Consider the following 13,201-nt stretch of genomic DNA (forward strand, 5'->3'; position numbering starts at 1 on the left):
GCATCCACAATAACGAGTGTCAACAGCCGGAAATCATCCACGTGTGAGCACCTATGTGGTAGTATTCTAGAAATCTAAATGTGATGACAAATACGAAAAAAGGTACTTGCTAAGTCAACTTAATTGTGATGTGATTCTTCCCTTTGTCGCTTTGGGACAATATCTCATCAAACTCTTGGCTTAAATCAAATACTTAAGCGTTTATTGAAGGAAACACATGCAAATTTATTAGCCGGAAAGTATGTTGTAGTTGTACCATATTTTTGGTTTTATGAGGAAACATGTGTCATACATGCCATCCATCATGCATTATTCGCAAAAGATCATTTGATTTAGTAAAAATTAATCTTCATTTTATGTTGATCGTATTCAATAAATTTTTATAATTTTAGATTTAGGGTTGGAATTCGAGGTCCAAGCACATCGAAAATATCTTCTCGGAAAAGTGAAGCTTTCGCATTACAAAACATATGATACGGATTTTTTTTCATCATTGTCAATTAATTTTGGATTCGAGTCCCTTAAGATAGATAAAGTAGAGTACAAATCCGAAACCTGATTTTGGGCCGGAGTCCCGGTGTTGGGATCCGAGTTTGCTAATTTTGTTCTCTCTCCAAAGTCCAAATCCAATACTGGACACCACACACACAAGTCCTTAAGTTTCAAGTAGAATGACAATTTTTTGTATCAGAACTTGAAAGTCGAAAAAGTTGCGTCCTTTTCTGCCCCCACCAAACCTCCAATTCCAAATATCACTGTGAGGACCCACAAAGTAGAGACTTACGAGAGGAGGCCCACCTCATCTGCATGCCTGCCATGCAGTGGCGGAGCTAGGATTTCACATTAAAGGGGGCCATTCACAAAAATTTTAAAAATAATTCGAATAGGAGCCCTCAAGCGCTAACCGGGTTAATAAGTTAATAATATAATATCATTTCATATTGATTAATAATTTATCTATTTATTACAATCATAATTGTCTTGAATATCATATTTAACATGGTTGAATATTAATCTCATCATCTACACTATTAAAGACTCAAAATTTAATAATTTATACTTCAACAGAAAGAAGAAATACAAAAAATGTTCATAAATCCCAATATTAAGATGCCCTACTTAGACATGTAAAATAGGAGAAAGTGAAATTTATAAAGCTTAAGTTAATCAAAAGAGGAAGAGAATGAGAAAAAAAAAATTGAGTTTTTACTCCAAGAAGCAAACATATAGCAACACATATAAGTAAAAATATAAGTGAGGGCCTGGGCCCACCCTGGTCCTTAGGTGGCTTCGCTACTGCTGCCACGTGTGCATCTACATGATATCCAACAAAGCTTGTATATAAATTATCCACCCCCAGTCCATTTTTGATCTGATGTACTACATCGTGAAAATCCAACGGATCTGATTTCTCAGATGATGACGTGTCAGTCCGAACTTGAGCATAAGTAGGACCCACCTACACAACAGCGCAAAGACAATATACCCCATATGTCATCAAAATTAATAAATACAACCCAAACCAAAAAAACTTCACTGTGCTACAGCCCACCTAAGCCATTGGAGTAGTTCCGGTAGTTCTTAGGTGCAAGAAGACACAGTCATTCTAGAAAAATTAAAAAAGAAGACGCTATCACTTCCCTACCAACTTTCCTAACCCGCGTTTGCAGTTTTTTTTAGCACGCGAAAATAGGGAGGGAGAATAGAACAACTTGAGTACAAACTTTTAGTTTACAAACTGAATTATTCACACATAAACCAGGTTATTTATCATTAAATCCCCTATATATCCTCCAAACAAAAGATAACAAATTATTTTTAAAATAAGTTAAAAAGTGATTAAAAAATAAAAAGCGCTTTTAGGTTGGCATCAATCTTATCCCCGCCGTCAATCACCATGCTCTTCATCTTCTTCCACCAAATCTCACTCTCCATTTTCCACTAAAAATCCCAGTCACCGTCTCTCTCTCTCTCTCTCTCTCAACCACAAAACCATGCTCTCCCCAACGCCATTTTCTCTCATCTGCGCCGTTCTTCTCTGTTTGCCTCTCACCATAATCTTCACCATCAGAAGCCCAACCGCCACCACCATCCCCACCCAAATCTCCCAATCCCCAAAACCCACCAAAACCTACCAAAAAATCAACCTAATTTCACCGCCAAAATCCCTCCCATTAGATGACGACTCGCTCTTCCGCCTCGCCGCGCGTGTCAACTCCCGCCCGCCCCGCTCCGATCGCCCCAAAATCGCCTTCCTCTTCCTCACCACCACCCCTCTCCCCTTCTCCCCTCTCTGGGAACGCTTCTTCAACCAAACCCCCAAAACCCATTTCTCTATCTACGTCCACGCCGACCCGAGATTCCCCTACGACCCGCCGTTTTCTGGCGTCTTCGCCCACCGGGTAATCCCCTCCCGACCCGCCCAGCGATTCACCTCCACTCTCATCTCCGCGACTCGTCGTTTGCTCGCCCACGCGCTCCTCGACGATCCCAAGAACTCCATGTTCGCGCTTCTCTCTCCTTCTTGCATCCCCATCCGGTCCTTCAACTTCACGTACCAAACCCTCGCCCGATCGAAGAAGAGCTTCATCGAGATTCTGGACAACGAGATTGGAGCGTACGACAGGTGGGCGGCGCGTGGGGAGGACGCGATGCTGCCGCAGGTGAAGCTGGAGGAGTTTCGGATCGGGTCCCAGTTCTGGATCCTGAAGCGGAAGCACGCGAGGGCGGTTGTGGGTGACCACCGGCTCTGGTCCAAGTTCAAGCTACCGTGCCAGCGTTGGGACACGTGTTACCCAGAGGAAAATTACTTTCCTACCCTCCTGAACATGAGATATCCAGGCGGGTGCGTGCCCGCTACCCTCACGCACGTGGACTGGCGCGGGAGATTCGATGGCCACCCCCGCACGTATGAGGCCTCCGAGGTGGGGCCCGATTTGATCACCTCCCTGAGAAATGATAGGCCGAAGTACGGTGACGAGAAGGAGAGCGGCAACGGCTCTGACTGGTCCGTGACGGAAAGGCGGGACCCGTTTCTGTTCGCGAGGAAGTTCCCGCCGGATGCGATTGGACCGTTGATGAGTATGGCCAATGACGTCATCTTCAAGGATTAAGTTGCGATGGCATATTTAGGATATTTTTTCCTTCTATTTTTGGTTTGTAATTTACAAATGAAAGTATTAACAAAAAAAAAACGAAACCGGGACAAACCCGGTGGGTTTGAGGAGCAAAATGTAAATATTTGTGGTTTTTCAAAAAGTGGAAAAACGTGTTTGGTTAAGCGTAAGCGGTGCAATGTCACTTTTTAGACTTTTATGAGTGGGTAGTGTTTTGGCTTTATAGATTCCCCTACGGCCAAACTAAGCGATTGTCAATGATAAAAAGCTTTGCCCTTTAACAAACTTAAAAGGACCTCACCCTAATGTTTTATTTTCATGGGAATTGCCTAATTTTGGCTCTTTTTTTTCTTACGTAGTTAATGTCCGCCATTCATCGTGTCACGCGACATAATAAATGTCATGTTTGTCCTCCCTCCCCATCCAAATTTTTTAATTATCTCAATAGCCAAAAAGGATTGTATAATTAAATTTGTGTGTTTCACATTTAGACCCATAAACATTAGAGTTTTGTCTCTAACTTTCTACATCACATACGTCATTTTTGTTATGTAGGATTTTTAGGTAGGAAAAGGGTAAAAATGATGCGTCACATTGTCGGCTAGTAAAGGAAATGAGGTAGGTGGAATATCTGGGCGGGGAATTGCAAATATTTACATCAGGGTTAGTCATGAGGTATTAATTTTTTACCAATAATATAATTAAAAATTACTTTAAGTATGTTGCCTGATACAGTAGGAATGTTGAGATTCTTTTTTTTAAAAACTGTTTTTTTTTGTTTGGGTCAGGTACTGTGAATGTCATTTGGAGCAGAAAACACGTGGTCGTCAAATCTAGCGCCTAGTCCGCTAGCGGCTTTAATGTTTTTTTTTAATATTTTTTATAATAAATATTTAGCAACTCACTCACTCATATTACACGTTGCATTTGGGCTAACGCACTCTTGTCTTGACATCTGTCACCACATTCTCTGTTTATTTTATAATCAATTTCGAATAATTATTTTCATAAAATTATTATACAAATTAAAAATAGTCATTCTTTAATAAATATTTACTGTCTCTACGTTCCTAACTTCCTATTGAAGAGAAGTGCATGAAGATTATTTTAAAATAATTTTCAAAATCATCGGGCCGTGGACTTATTATGAAGGTAATAGATAAATGAGCTGTTGGCCCCAAATTTGATTAACCAACTCAAAGAAGTTGGATGGTATGATTGAACCCAGTTACATCATAAGCATGTTGGGCCGATTGAACCCAGTTACATCATATTCATCCATATTATTCTTTAATGGACTGACCCTGATTTGAAAACTAATTTGGTTTTAGGCTTGTGCTTCTCTATTTGCACCCAAAAATAAGAAGAAAAAAACTCTATATCCAACCAATTTGATCCAACTGTTAAGACATATAGCCTTAAATAAGGTTCTCACTATAAAGAGACTTCACTATAGAATTCTAAGTCGTTCTATGATTAGGGTGCAATATATGAACCATAGATATGGACCTTCATATTAGCCACATAATTCATCTAATTTGCAACTTCACTTAAGTTTAATGAAATGATCATGTGGCTAATATGAAGGTCGATATGAAAAGTCCATATATGACACCCTCACTGTAGAATTTCGCATAGAATTCTACCATGGATATATGAAAACTTATTTGATTTGGGCCCACCACATTGGTCGTCTAATGACCACAAGGAAATTAGCCCAACCCAACCCAACAATAGAAAATTTGAAAACTCAATATCTTGAGCTGTTTTAGATACAAATGTAAAATGATTGTGTCAAAGTTAGAAAGGAGAGGGGGAAAACTCACACACACACGCAGATGCTACAGAGAATTAAATCACAACCACTTGAGAGCACACCAAAAATCTGAAATAATCAAACCTAACACAATCAAATGGTGACTCTTAAACGACCTTAATTGGCTCATCTCATGCACACAATCAAATGGTGAAAAAGCCTTCTATAATGCTCAAACGCAAAGCTAGTGGATGGTGATGATTATGGGTGAGACAGAAACCCACCAAGAACCATCCTCCAAATCAAACAAGGAGAAGGGCATGCAAAACAATGATGACAGAAATTGAGTAAAAATCTCAAAATTGACGACCAATGTGTTAAACATATTGGCCCAGCAAGCAGAGCACTATGAGCCTCATAAAAGAGACTTGGACCCATCTCCCCCATCATTGAACAATGCCAAACCAAAATCGCCATCAGCTATCAAATCAAACCACAGGGGGCTGTTTGTTCAACTCCATTAAAAAATGGCATGGACATATATACATTTTTTCTGTGCAGGTTGAAAATGTATCGATAATATATCTGTACGTTTTACCGACATAAATGAGAGATGATGAAAATGTCTCGATAATATATCTGTACGTTTTGTTGACATAAATGAGAAATCGAAATATTATCAATAACATATCGACAATCATACGTCTTGTGGACTACAAAAATATATGCATGATTTATGTGGTCCTCAACTACTCATGGGTCAGAGTTCAGATGACCTATACCCCTCCTCAGCCCCACAAGATGCAGAGAGCTGCAGTTGGTCTCTCAATGTTGATTTGGTTTGGGTAACAATTCTAGGTAAACCATTATTTCTGATGTTGGTGTTGGATTTCGAATGTACAAATTTGATATGATTTGTTCAACTAATTTGAATGTGTTCTTGCAAAATTACAATTTAATATAAAACGATGACCCGTTTATACAAATGAAACTTGCGGTCAATCATACATGTGTTATTTGCCACCTTTGTTGACGGAAAAGTCAGAAGAATGAACAGCTAGCCATTTCCTTTCGTTAATAACCAAATTTATGCTACTTATAAAATCCACCGACAGTGTCAAAATGTGAGGGACTGCTCTTTCTTCTGTTTTGTTTCACATTTGGTCAACCCAATTGGGTTCAATCAAAGCTTCAATACTTACTACCAAAAAGTAAAACACTTTTTGAAGTAGACATTATATTTGAGTGGGTTGGTTCTTAAAATTATGAAATTATAGTTGATTTTATTAATCTGATCGATTTCTCCTATGTAATTTTTTTAAGATTCGAGTAACAAATCTCTTTGAACTTCTTGGGAATAAACTTTCCATGTCGAATTCTATAAGATGAGAATGGAGGATGTTCATTCCCATGTTTGAGAATGATGGGAAATGAGGACTAGGAAATATCATTTTCTCTCATTCTCATGTTTGGTTTGAGCAATATTAAGAATGAAGAGTTGTTCGGTTTTCCAACAATACCTTTGGTTTTTTAGTACTAAAATATATTAATATGAAGAGTTTTTTAATGGTAAAAAAATGATATTTAAAAATAATAACATGAGTAAATTAGTCTTAAAAACCTACATTAAATAATTTCCCAAGTGGGGATAAAAATGGTATGAAATTTCTCCTACATGGGAAGTCCATATCCATGAGTCCAAAAACCTTAAACCAAACGGGCCCTAAATAGAGAAATGTTACTATATCAAAAGTTAGTTGGCGATGCAATCAAAGTTTTAGGGCATTGTTTGGAAATGATTATCGCCTTCCCAGAATTAATTAGGGGAAAAAACATCTCTCATGTGCTTCTTCACATAGTGATTATATGGAGAAGTGATTTTTCATAGAAGTGATTATTAGCTTATCCATAAGAGCATCTCCAAGGGGGATGTCAAATACCAAACATCAAATTTAAATTTGATGGTTGATGTGGCAATTTGATATTTACACAATTTTGCACTCCACCCAATATGTCAAATTAAATTATGGAAAAAAAAAAGTCAAATTAAATTATTATTTTATTACATTTTAGTGTTGATTTAAATTGGAAATAAATTGGAAAGAGAAAGAAGGAACAAATTTGTAACAGTCAAAGACGAAAAAAATATAAAAGGAAAAAAATAAATGAAAGTAACAGTTAGCTGTCTTTAAAAATAATAAAATATTCATTTGATATCTTGCTTTTGGGATGTCGAAAGTTAGGGCTGAACCTCCAACCTTCATTCCACATCAACTTTGACAATTCAGTTAGAGTGATGTGAAATGTTATTTCTAGCCGTTAAATGTTTATATGGCACTTTTGACATATTTAGTTGGAGATGCTCTCGGGATTAACTAGAAGGTTCAGGTTGAATTCAACCACTAAGAGTATGACTAATGTCATTATATTATAATCAAAAGTTGGAGTAGGGTTAATGAAGCACAAACAAAAAGAAAAGAGTAAAGGGTTAAAGTTGAAAATCCATGAAAGAAAAGAGGAAGAATGGTGGGTCATGGATGCCAAATTCATGAAAAAGTGGTGGAACATACTGGAAAGGAACCTGTGAACTCCAAACCCACTGACAGTTGTTTTCCACACAACACACACCCCGCAAGCCAAAACAAGACAATATTGTTCTTTTTCTCCTCACAACATTATTGTGTGGACTTTATGCCATTGAATTTTTACCTCACCTCACTAAAAAACTAACTTCTTAATATGATGAATTGTTTATTTTTCAAGTCGGCGTCAAAAGAGTCAACAAATCCAATTTGAGAAAATTGAACTACTTGATTATTATCATGATTATTTCATTGTTTACATGAAATATTATATTCATCTATTTAACCTATTTATTTGATCATAATTAGAGGACTTAATATTGTCTGATTTCATTGATTTATCTTGAATGTTGAATTAAAAATTGAACAGTTCTATTGAGAGTGTTAACCTCTCCACTTATTGTCAATTCATTTTAGGTTAGATGCTCGCCTTATTAGCTTACTCTCCACTTATTGTCAATTCGTTTTAGGTTAAGGTGGTTTTAGGTTAGATGCTCGCCTTATTAGCTCACTCTCCACTTATTGTCAATTCGTTTTAGGTTAGATGCTCGCCTTATTAACTTACCAACCAGCAAGCGTCACATCTATAATTCTTCTGAAAAAAGCCGAAAAAGGGAAAAGAAAACAAGAACTTAGAATCCTATGCCTTGTTCTTAATGATTAGTGCAGCCAAAAAGTGGTATTTGATTTGTGGGGGTCACTTATCTAAAACCCTTAATTTGGAATTTGGATTAGAACAACTTTAATTTGGATTTGGATGAGTACTTGGAGTTATTAGTAATAAAACAAAGAAGAATTGTGGCCAAATCTGACAAAGGAGGTCGTTTTCAGTTAATTCTCCTTGCTTTCTTTGACACCATGAACCTGCTTTGGACTATTGTCTATCGTTTATGTCGCAGGGTCTCATTTCTTTCCGGTCTTGGAATTTTCCTACTCTCGGTTTTTGTCCAGATTAGCAAACCATAATCCGAATTTAATCAAATTTAGTCAAATTATCCAAATTGGGTCCAGATTAGTTAGGACAGCAGGTAAAACATAGTTGAAAATAGTTAAAATTAGTTTCGTTAATCTGGTTACTTGATGGACTAACATGCGGAGTAGCTTCACCAAAGAAGAAACTTGCTTTGTATCAAATTGAATGAATTAAATTTGGTTATCAAAACAACAATCAGAGATTTTTGTTTGTTTATATATAAAGAAAAATGAAAAAATTGTTAACAACTTCTAATATTACAAAACACAAAGAGACATCATCACAAATCGATTTTACGTATATCCGAGCATCAAAATCCCCCCCACAATGACGAATCTCTTCATTTCAGTCCCCTCTCTTCCACCAAACCATTTTCATGCACAAGTTGCAAGAACAGGCTTTAGAACAATTCATACAACATAGAAAAAAAAAAAAAAAAAACTAGGAAAACATCATACAAAATGAACAAAGAGTAAGTCATTTATAGGCAGGCAAATGAGGATCACAATAATCAGTAAGGAGTGTAGTAGTACCCGGCCGCCGGCGGCATCCCAATTCCATTCGCCGGAGGCATTCCATAAGGTACCGGAGGCATACCATAAGGTGCTGCTCCGTGGTACCCCGGAGCGCTCATTTTCGCCAAACTACCTTGGCCTTGCATTCCCTCCTTGGCATACTGATTCCATACCTGCTGCTCCTGCACAAGCAAATGCTGTTTCTTCTCTAGATCCGCCATTTGCACATAGGAAGGCGGCGGAACGGTTAATGATGCAGCAAACGGGTCCTGATTCACCGCTTGAACCGTCCCGTCTGGGGCTGGAAGAGCCAACACCTGTGTGGCGCTCTTCCCTGGCCCGGGCAATGCTACACTACTAGCACTACCGCCAGTCAATTGGGAAGTACTCACATGCTGCCTCACAATGCCCTGATCATACATTCCATCCAATAACAACGGATCAAGCCCGCCACCCAGATTTTGTTTCTGCCTAGATAAATTGCTTGCTGTTTCTACCAATGCCAGTTCCCAATCTGCCTTCCCGGGCTCTGCGGCAGGGGTCTGCCAAGCCGAGGTGACTTGGGGCTGCCCATCTGATGGGAAAGCTTCCCATGATCCATTTGCAGGTCCACTACCACCAGGACCAGCAAACAAAGCCAAAGCCAACTTATTCCCCTGTGCATCAGCCGACACCCCATCATCCCTCAAATCCACCAAGTCCGGTACCACTTCCTGTTTGGGCTCCGCCTTCACCACAACCTCAGGGGGCGGTGGCGGAGTGTAATTCTCCGGCGCCGGCAACGCCTTCATCTCATTCATATTTTGGGGCTCCTCCTCTTGAGGAGGCGCAGGCACAGGCTCCACTCTCCTCTCAGGACTTTTGGTTCCCTTCGACCTGTCCCTCACAAACTCCTCCAATGTATCCAATAACTTACTCCCAATCCTCTGCACCTCTGGATACTCTGACGACCGGGCCAGACCCGAATCCTTGCACCAGGCATAAAACCCGACAAGCTCATCAATCTGCTTCGCCGCGCTCGCATAAGCATCAAACGCTTTCACACAATCCGGATACTCCATATCGAAAAACTTATCAAGCAAAACCGCCAAAACCTCACAGATATCACCATACAGCTGAAAGCTCTCCTTCACCACCGGGTACACAGCAACTAAAACCATCCGACTATTCTTCGCCAAACCCGTGGGTCGGGTCGCCAGAAACCGATCCAACAGCCTCTGCAAATGACCCATCTTCGCAAAAATCTGCTCCGGCTTCATATCCCTCAATGGGGTCACAGCCCTCTTCTCATCTCGCCCGTTTCGACTCACCGATTCATTCATATCCCCGTAAGACCTCGACTTTCTCATCCCCCCTCCATTCTCATAGTCCCTAAACTCCCGATCTCGCTCTCCTCCATACTCATACTCGTAATTCCTCGGCGGCGGAGACCTGTAATTCGAAGACCCATTAGACCCTATCGAGCTCTGTCGATCTCCAACACCACCACCACCACTCTTCCTCTCGAACAGCATGAGCTCGAGCCTCTGATCCAAGTACAGAGCGTATGTCCTCACAAAAGCAGAGTGATCCCACGAGTTCGAGTGAGCCTCGTCCCTGAAATCCGATAGGTTCAGGAGGCGGGTCCCCCTCCGGGTCGCGTACACGATCTCGTCCCCGAACACCGGGTCGCCGTCGTTCAGCAGGCGGTGGACGAGCATCAGCGCCTTGAGGGCCACGATCCAGTCGCGCGTCTTCCCCAGACGCTTCGACACCGCCGACACGCACGCGTGGACGTAGCCCCGGGACGATGACGTCAGCGTCAGTATCTCCCGCACGTGCTTCTCGCTCGCCGGCTCGTCCTCGTGCGACGTTGCTTTGACGATCGCCACCTCCAGGTCCGGCGCCAGGTTGCTCGCTACCTTCGCGATGCCGATGCTCGTCTGGTCCTTGACGGCCCCAATCGCCTTCCGGATCGTGCTCGGCGCCATCTCCGCCGTCGATTTGCTTCCCTTCGAATTATATATGCCGGCTGAGATTTGACGGAAATGACCGAAACGGGTTCGCTTGAATGCTTTTTGCTAAAAATACTGAAGAGAAAGATTGAGTTTCTAAAAATAGAAAGGGGCGGACATTTTGGTAATTACCGTCGGTGTCGGGGGTTGTCTAGATCTGCGGCTAGGAACAGTCCGGCGGGTCGGATCTCGGATCCGGTATGAGATCGGAGCAGAGATTTCTCGTGCTTTCTGTTGGGTTTCTCCCTCTTATCTCTCTCTGTCTGTGTGTCGAACGGAAGAGAGGGAGAAAAAAGTGAATTTAAATAGTGGGTTGGGGTCCGGGTGACGTGGAGGGATGTGAGCCGTGGATTGGATCTGAGATCTGGGAGCAGGTTGGGACTTGAGATTAGCTGGGTTCGATTGGCGGTAGTGTCGGGCGGCGTGTCTGAAAGAAGCATGACACGTGTGAATGTGTGTGTGTGAATGGGTTCTGATTGGGTGGAGCGGAGCTTATTTTAGGTCAACCGAGCGTACGGTTTACGGTGATACTTACCTGACTGAGACGTCCGAAAGTAAACTCGACTATCTGACAAAAAAGAAAGCAAACTAAACTCTACTAAAATAGATTCCCTCATTTAATCCTTTTTTTTTAATAATTTTTTTTTTTTAATGAGAACGGAATTCGAACTAGGATGTAGAGTGGATAACACATCTTCTCTAGCCAACTTGACTAAGGTCTAGTTTGGGATTGCTGTTATTTTAAAAAAAAGTTGCTTCTGCTGTGCTTTGAAAATAATTAACTATAAAGTAAAGCAACTCCATATTTGATAAACAATTTTTTTAAAGTGCTGTTAGTACAAAAAAAGTGTAAAAAACGTTTGGTAAATTTTAATATAAAATTGTTGTAACCGTGAATAATGACTAAAGTAGACATGATGTTAAAAGTGTTATGTACTAATTATGTTGTGGTAATTGTAGTGATGGAGTGTAGGTGGTGGTGGTGATGAAGGTGGAGTTGGTGGTAGTGGGGATGGCAGTTGTGGAGGTGGTAGTGGTGGTGGCAGTGGCAGCATGGTCATGGTGGTGGTGGTGGTGTTGGTTGTAGAGGTGGTGGTGGATTTGGAGGTTTTGAAGGAGGTGGTGGTGGTGGTGGTGGTGGAGGAGGTGGTGGTGGTGGTGGCGGAGGAGGAGGAGGAGGATGTGGTGGTGGTGGAGGTGGAGGTGGAGGTGGAGGTAAAGAAGGAGGTGATGGTGGAGGAGGTGGTGGTTGTGGTGGTGGTGGTGGAGGATGAGGATGAGGAGGGTGTGGCGGTGGTTGTGGTGGTAGTGAATGTGGTGGTGCAAGTGGTGAAGTTGGATGTGGAAGTGGAGGTGGTGTCATTTTTTAAAATGAATGATGGTATTTTGGGAATTAAAAAAATTCATTAAATGTTCATCTCTGCTTCTTTTGAAAGCAACTTTGAAAAGCAACACAAAGCCTGCTTTTAAAAGTTGCTGTCAAAAGACCATTGCTTTTAAAATAATCGGGATATTTTTTTTTTATCAAACATCTTAAACTGTTTAACTTTAAAGTGAAGCAGGTTTTTTGCGAAAAAAAGCAATCCCAAACGAGGCCTAAGCCCGTGTATACTTTTTGTTCCTCCTTATCCTAATTGGTAATTAACGTTTTTCTTTTTTAAATTTTAACCCTTTAACAAATTAGGCGGCTATGTTATGTGAATAATTTAAGTATTGACAATTATAAAATTTTGAGAGTTGACCATGATTTGTAGCAAGAGGAAACCAGGTAATTTTGATATTTGTTTATAAGTTTACGTATAAAAATGTCAAGATGTTGAAGGGGCATCTGAAAAAATATATAAACTATTAATGGTTATGATTTAATATCTCACTTAAGAATGTAAATCAATCAGAATCTTAGAATTAAGTTCTAATTTAGAGTAGTTTAGACTATAATTTGTACTTAACAAAAAAAATATAGCATATTAATTAATTTAAAAAATGATATTTACCTTACGGTTAACATTTCCTGTTAGCCAAATATTATTGCTTCTGAAACCCTAGATTTTTATTAATAATGCAATGAATAAAGAATCTCACATGTTTAGTGGTCTTCCTTTTTCTCGAAAGTTACAAGATATCTAGTGATTTAGATATTTTTCTTTAAATAATACATTTTTTTCTATTAAAACAAACACATGCAACCAACCACTTTTCTTATTTTAATAAAGAATGTTATTAATGAAAAGAAAAGGCTTTAGTTTAATTAATGAATGAGAGGAT

The 13,201-nt window shown here is 40.1% G+C and overlaps 2 protein-coding genes across 2 annotated transcripts; one reads left to right on the forward strand and one right to left on the reverse strand.

Moving 5' to 3' along the window:
* The first annotated feature begins 1,844 nt into the window (after positions 1-1,844).
* Positions 1,845-3,286, forward strand: LOC110763765 (Core-2/I-branching beta-1,6-N-acetylglucosaminyltransferase family protein). Its single transcript, XM_021966611.2, has one exon. It carries the CDS (start codon positions 1,995-1,997, stop codon positions 3,111-3,113), a length of 1,119 nt encoding a protein of 372 aa, XP_021822303.2. The 5' UTR covers positions 1,845-1,994; the 3' UTR covers positions 3,114-3,286.
* Positions 3,287-8,704: 5,418 nt separating this feature from the next.
* Positions 8,705-11,342, reverse strand: LOC110763763 (putative clathrin assembly protein At4g32285). Its single transcript, XM_088244055.1, has one exon. It carries the CDS (start codon positions 10,910-10,912, stop codon positions 8,939-8,941), a length of 1,974 nt encoding a protein of 657 aa, XP_088100181.1. The 5' UTR covers positions 10,913-11,342; the 3' UTR covers positions 8,705-8,938.
* Positions 11,343-13,201: the final 1,859 nt, after the last annotated feature.

Source organism: Prunus avium, chromosome 1 (assembly GCF_965620075.1).
Source record: "Prunus avium chromosome 1, drPruAviu1.hap1.1, whole genome shotgun sequence".
NCBI lineage: Eukaryota > Viridiplantae > Streptophyta > Magnoliopsida > Rosales > Rosaceae > Prunus > Prunus avium.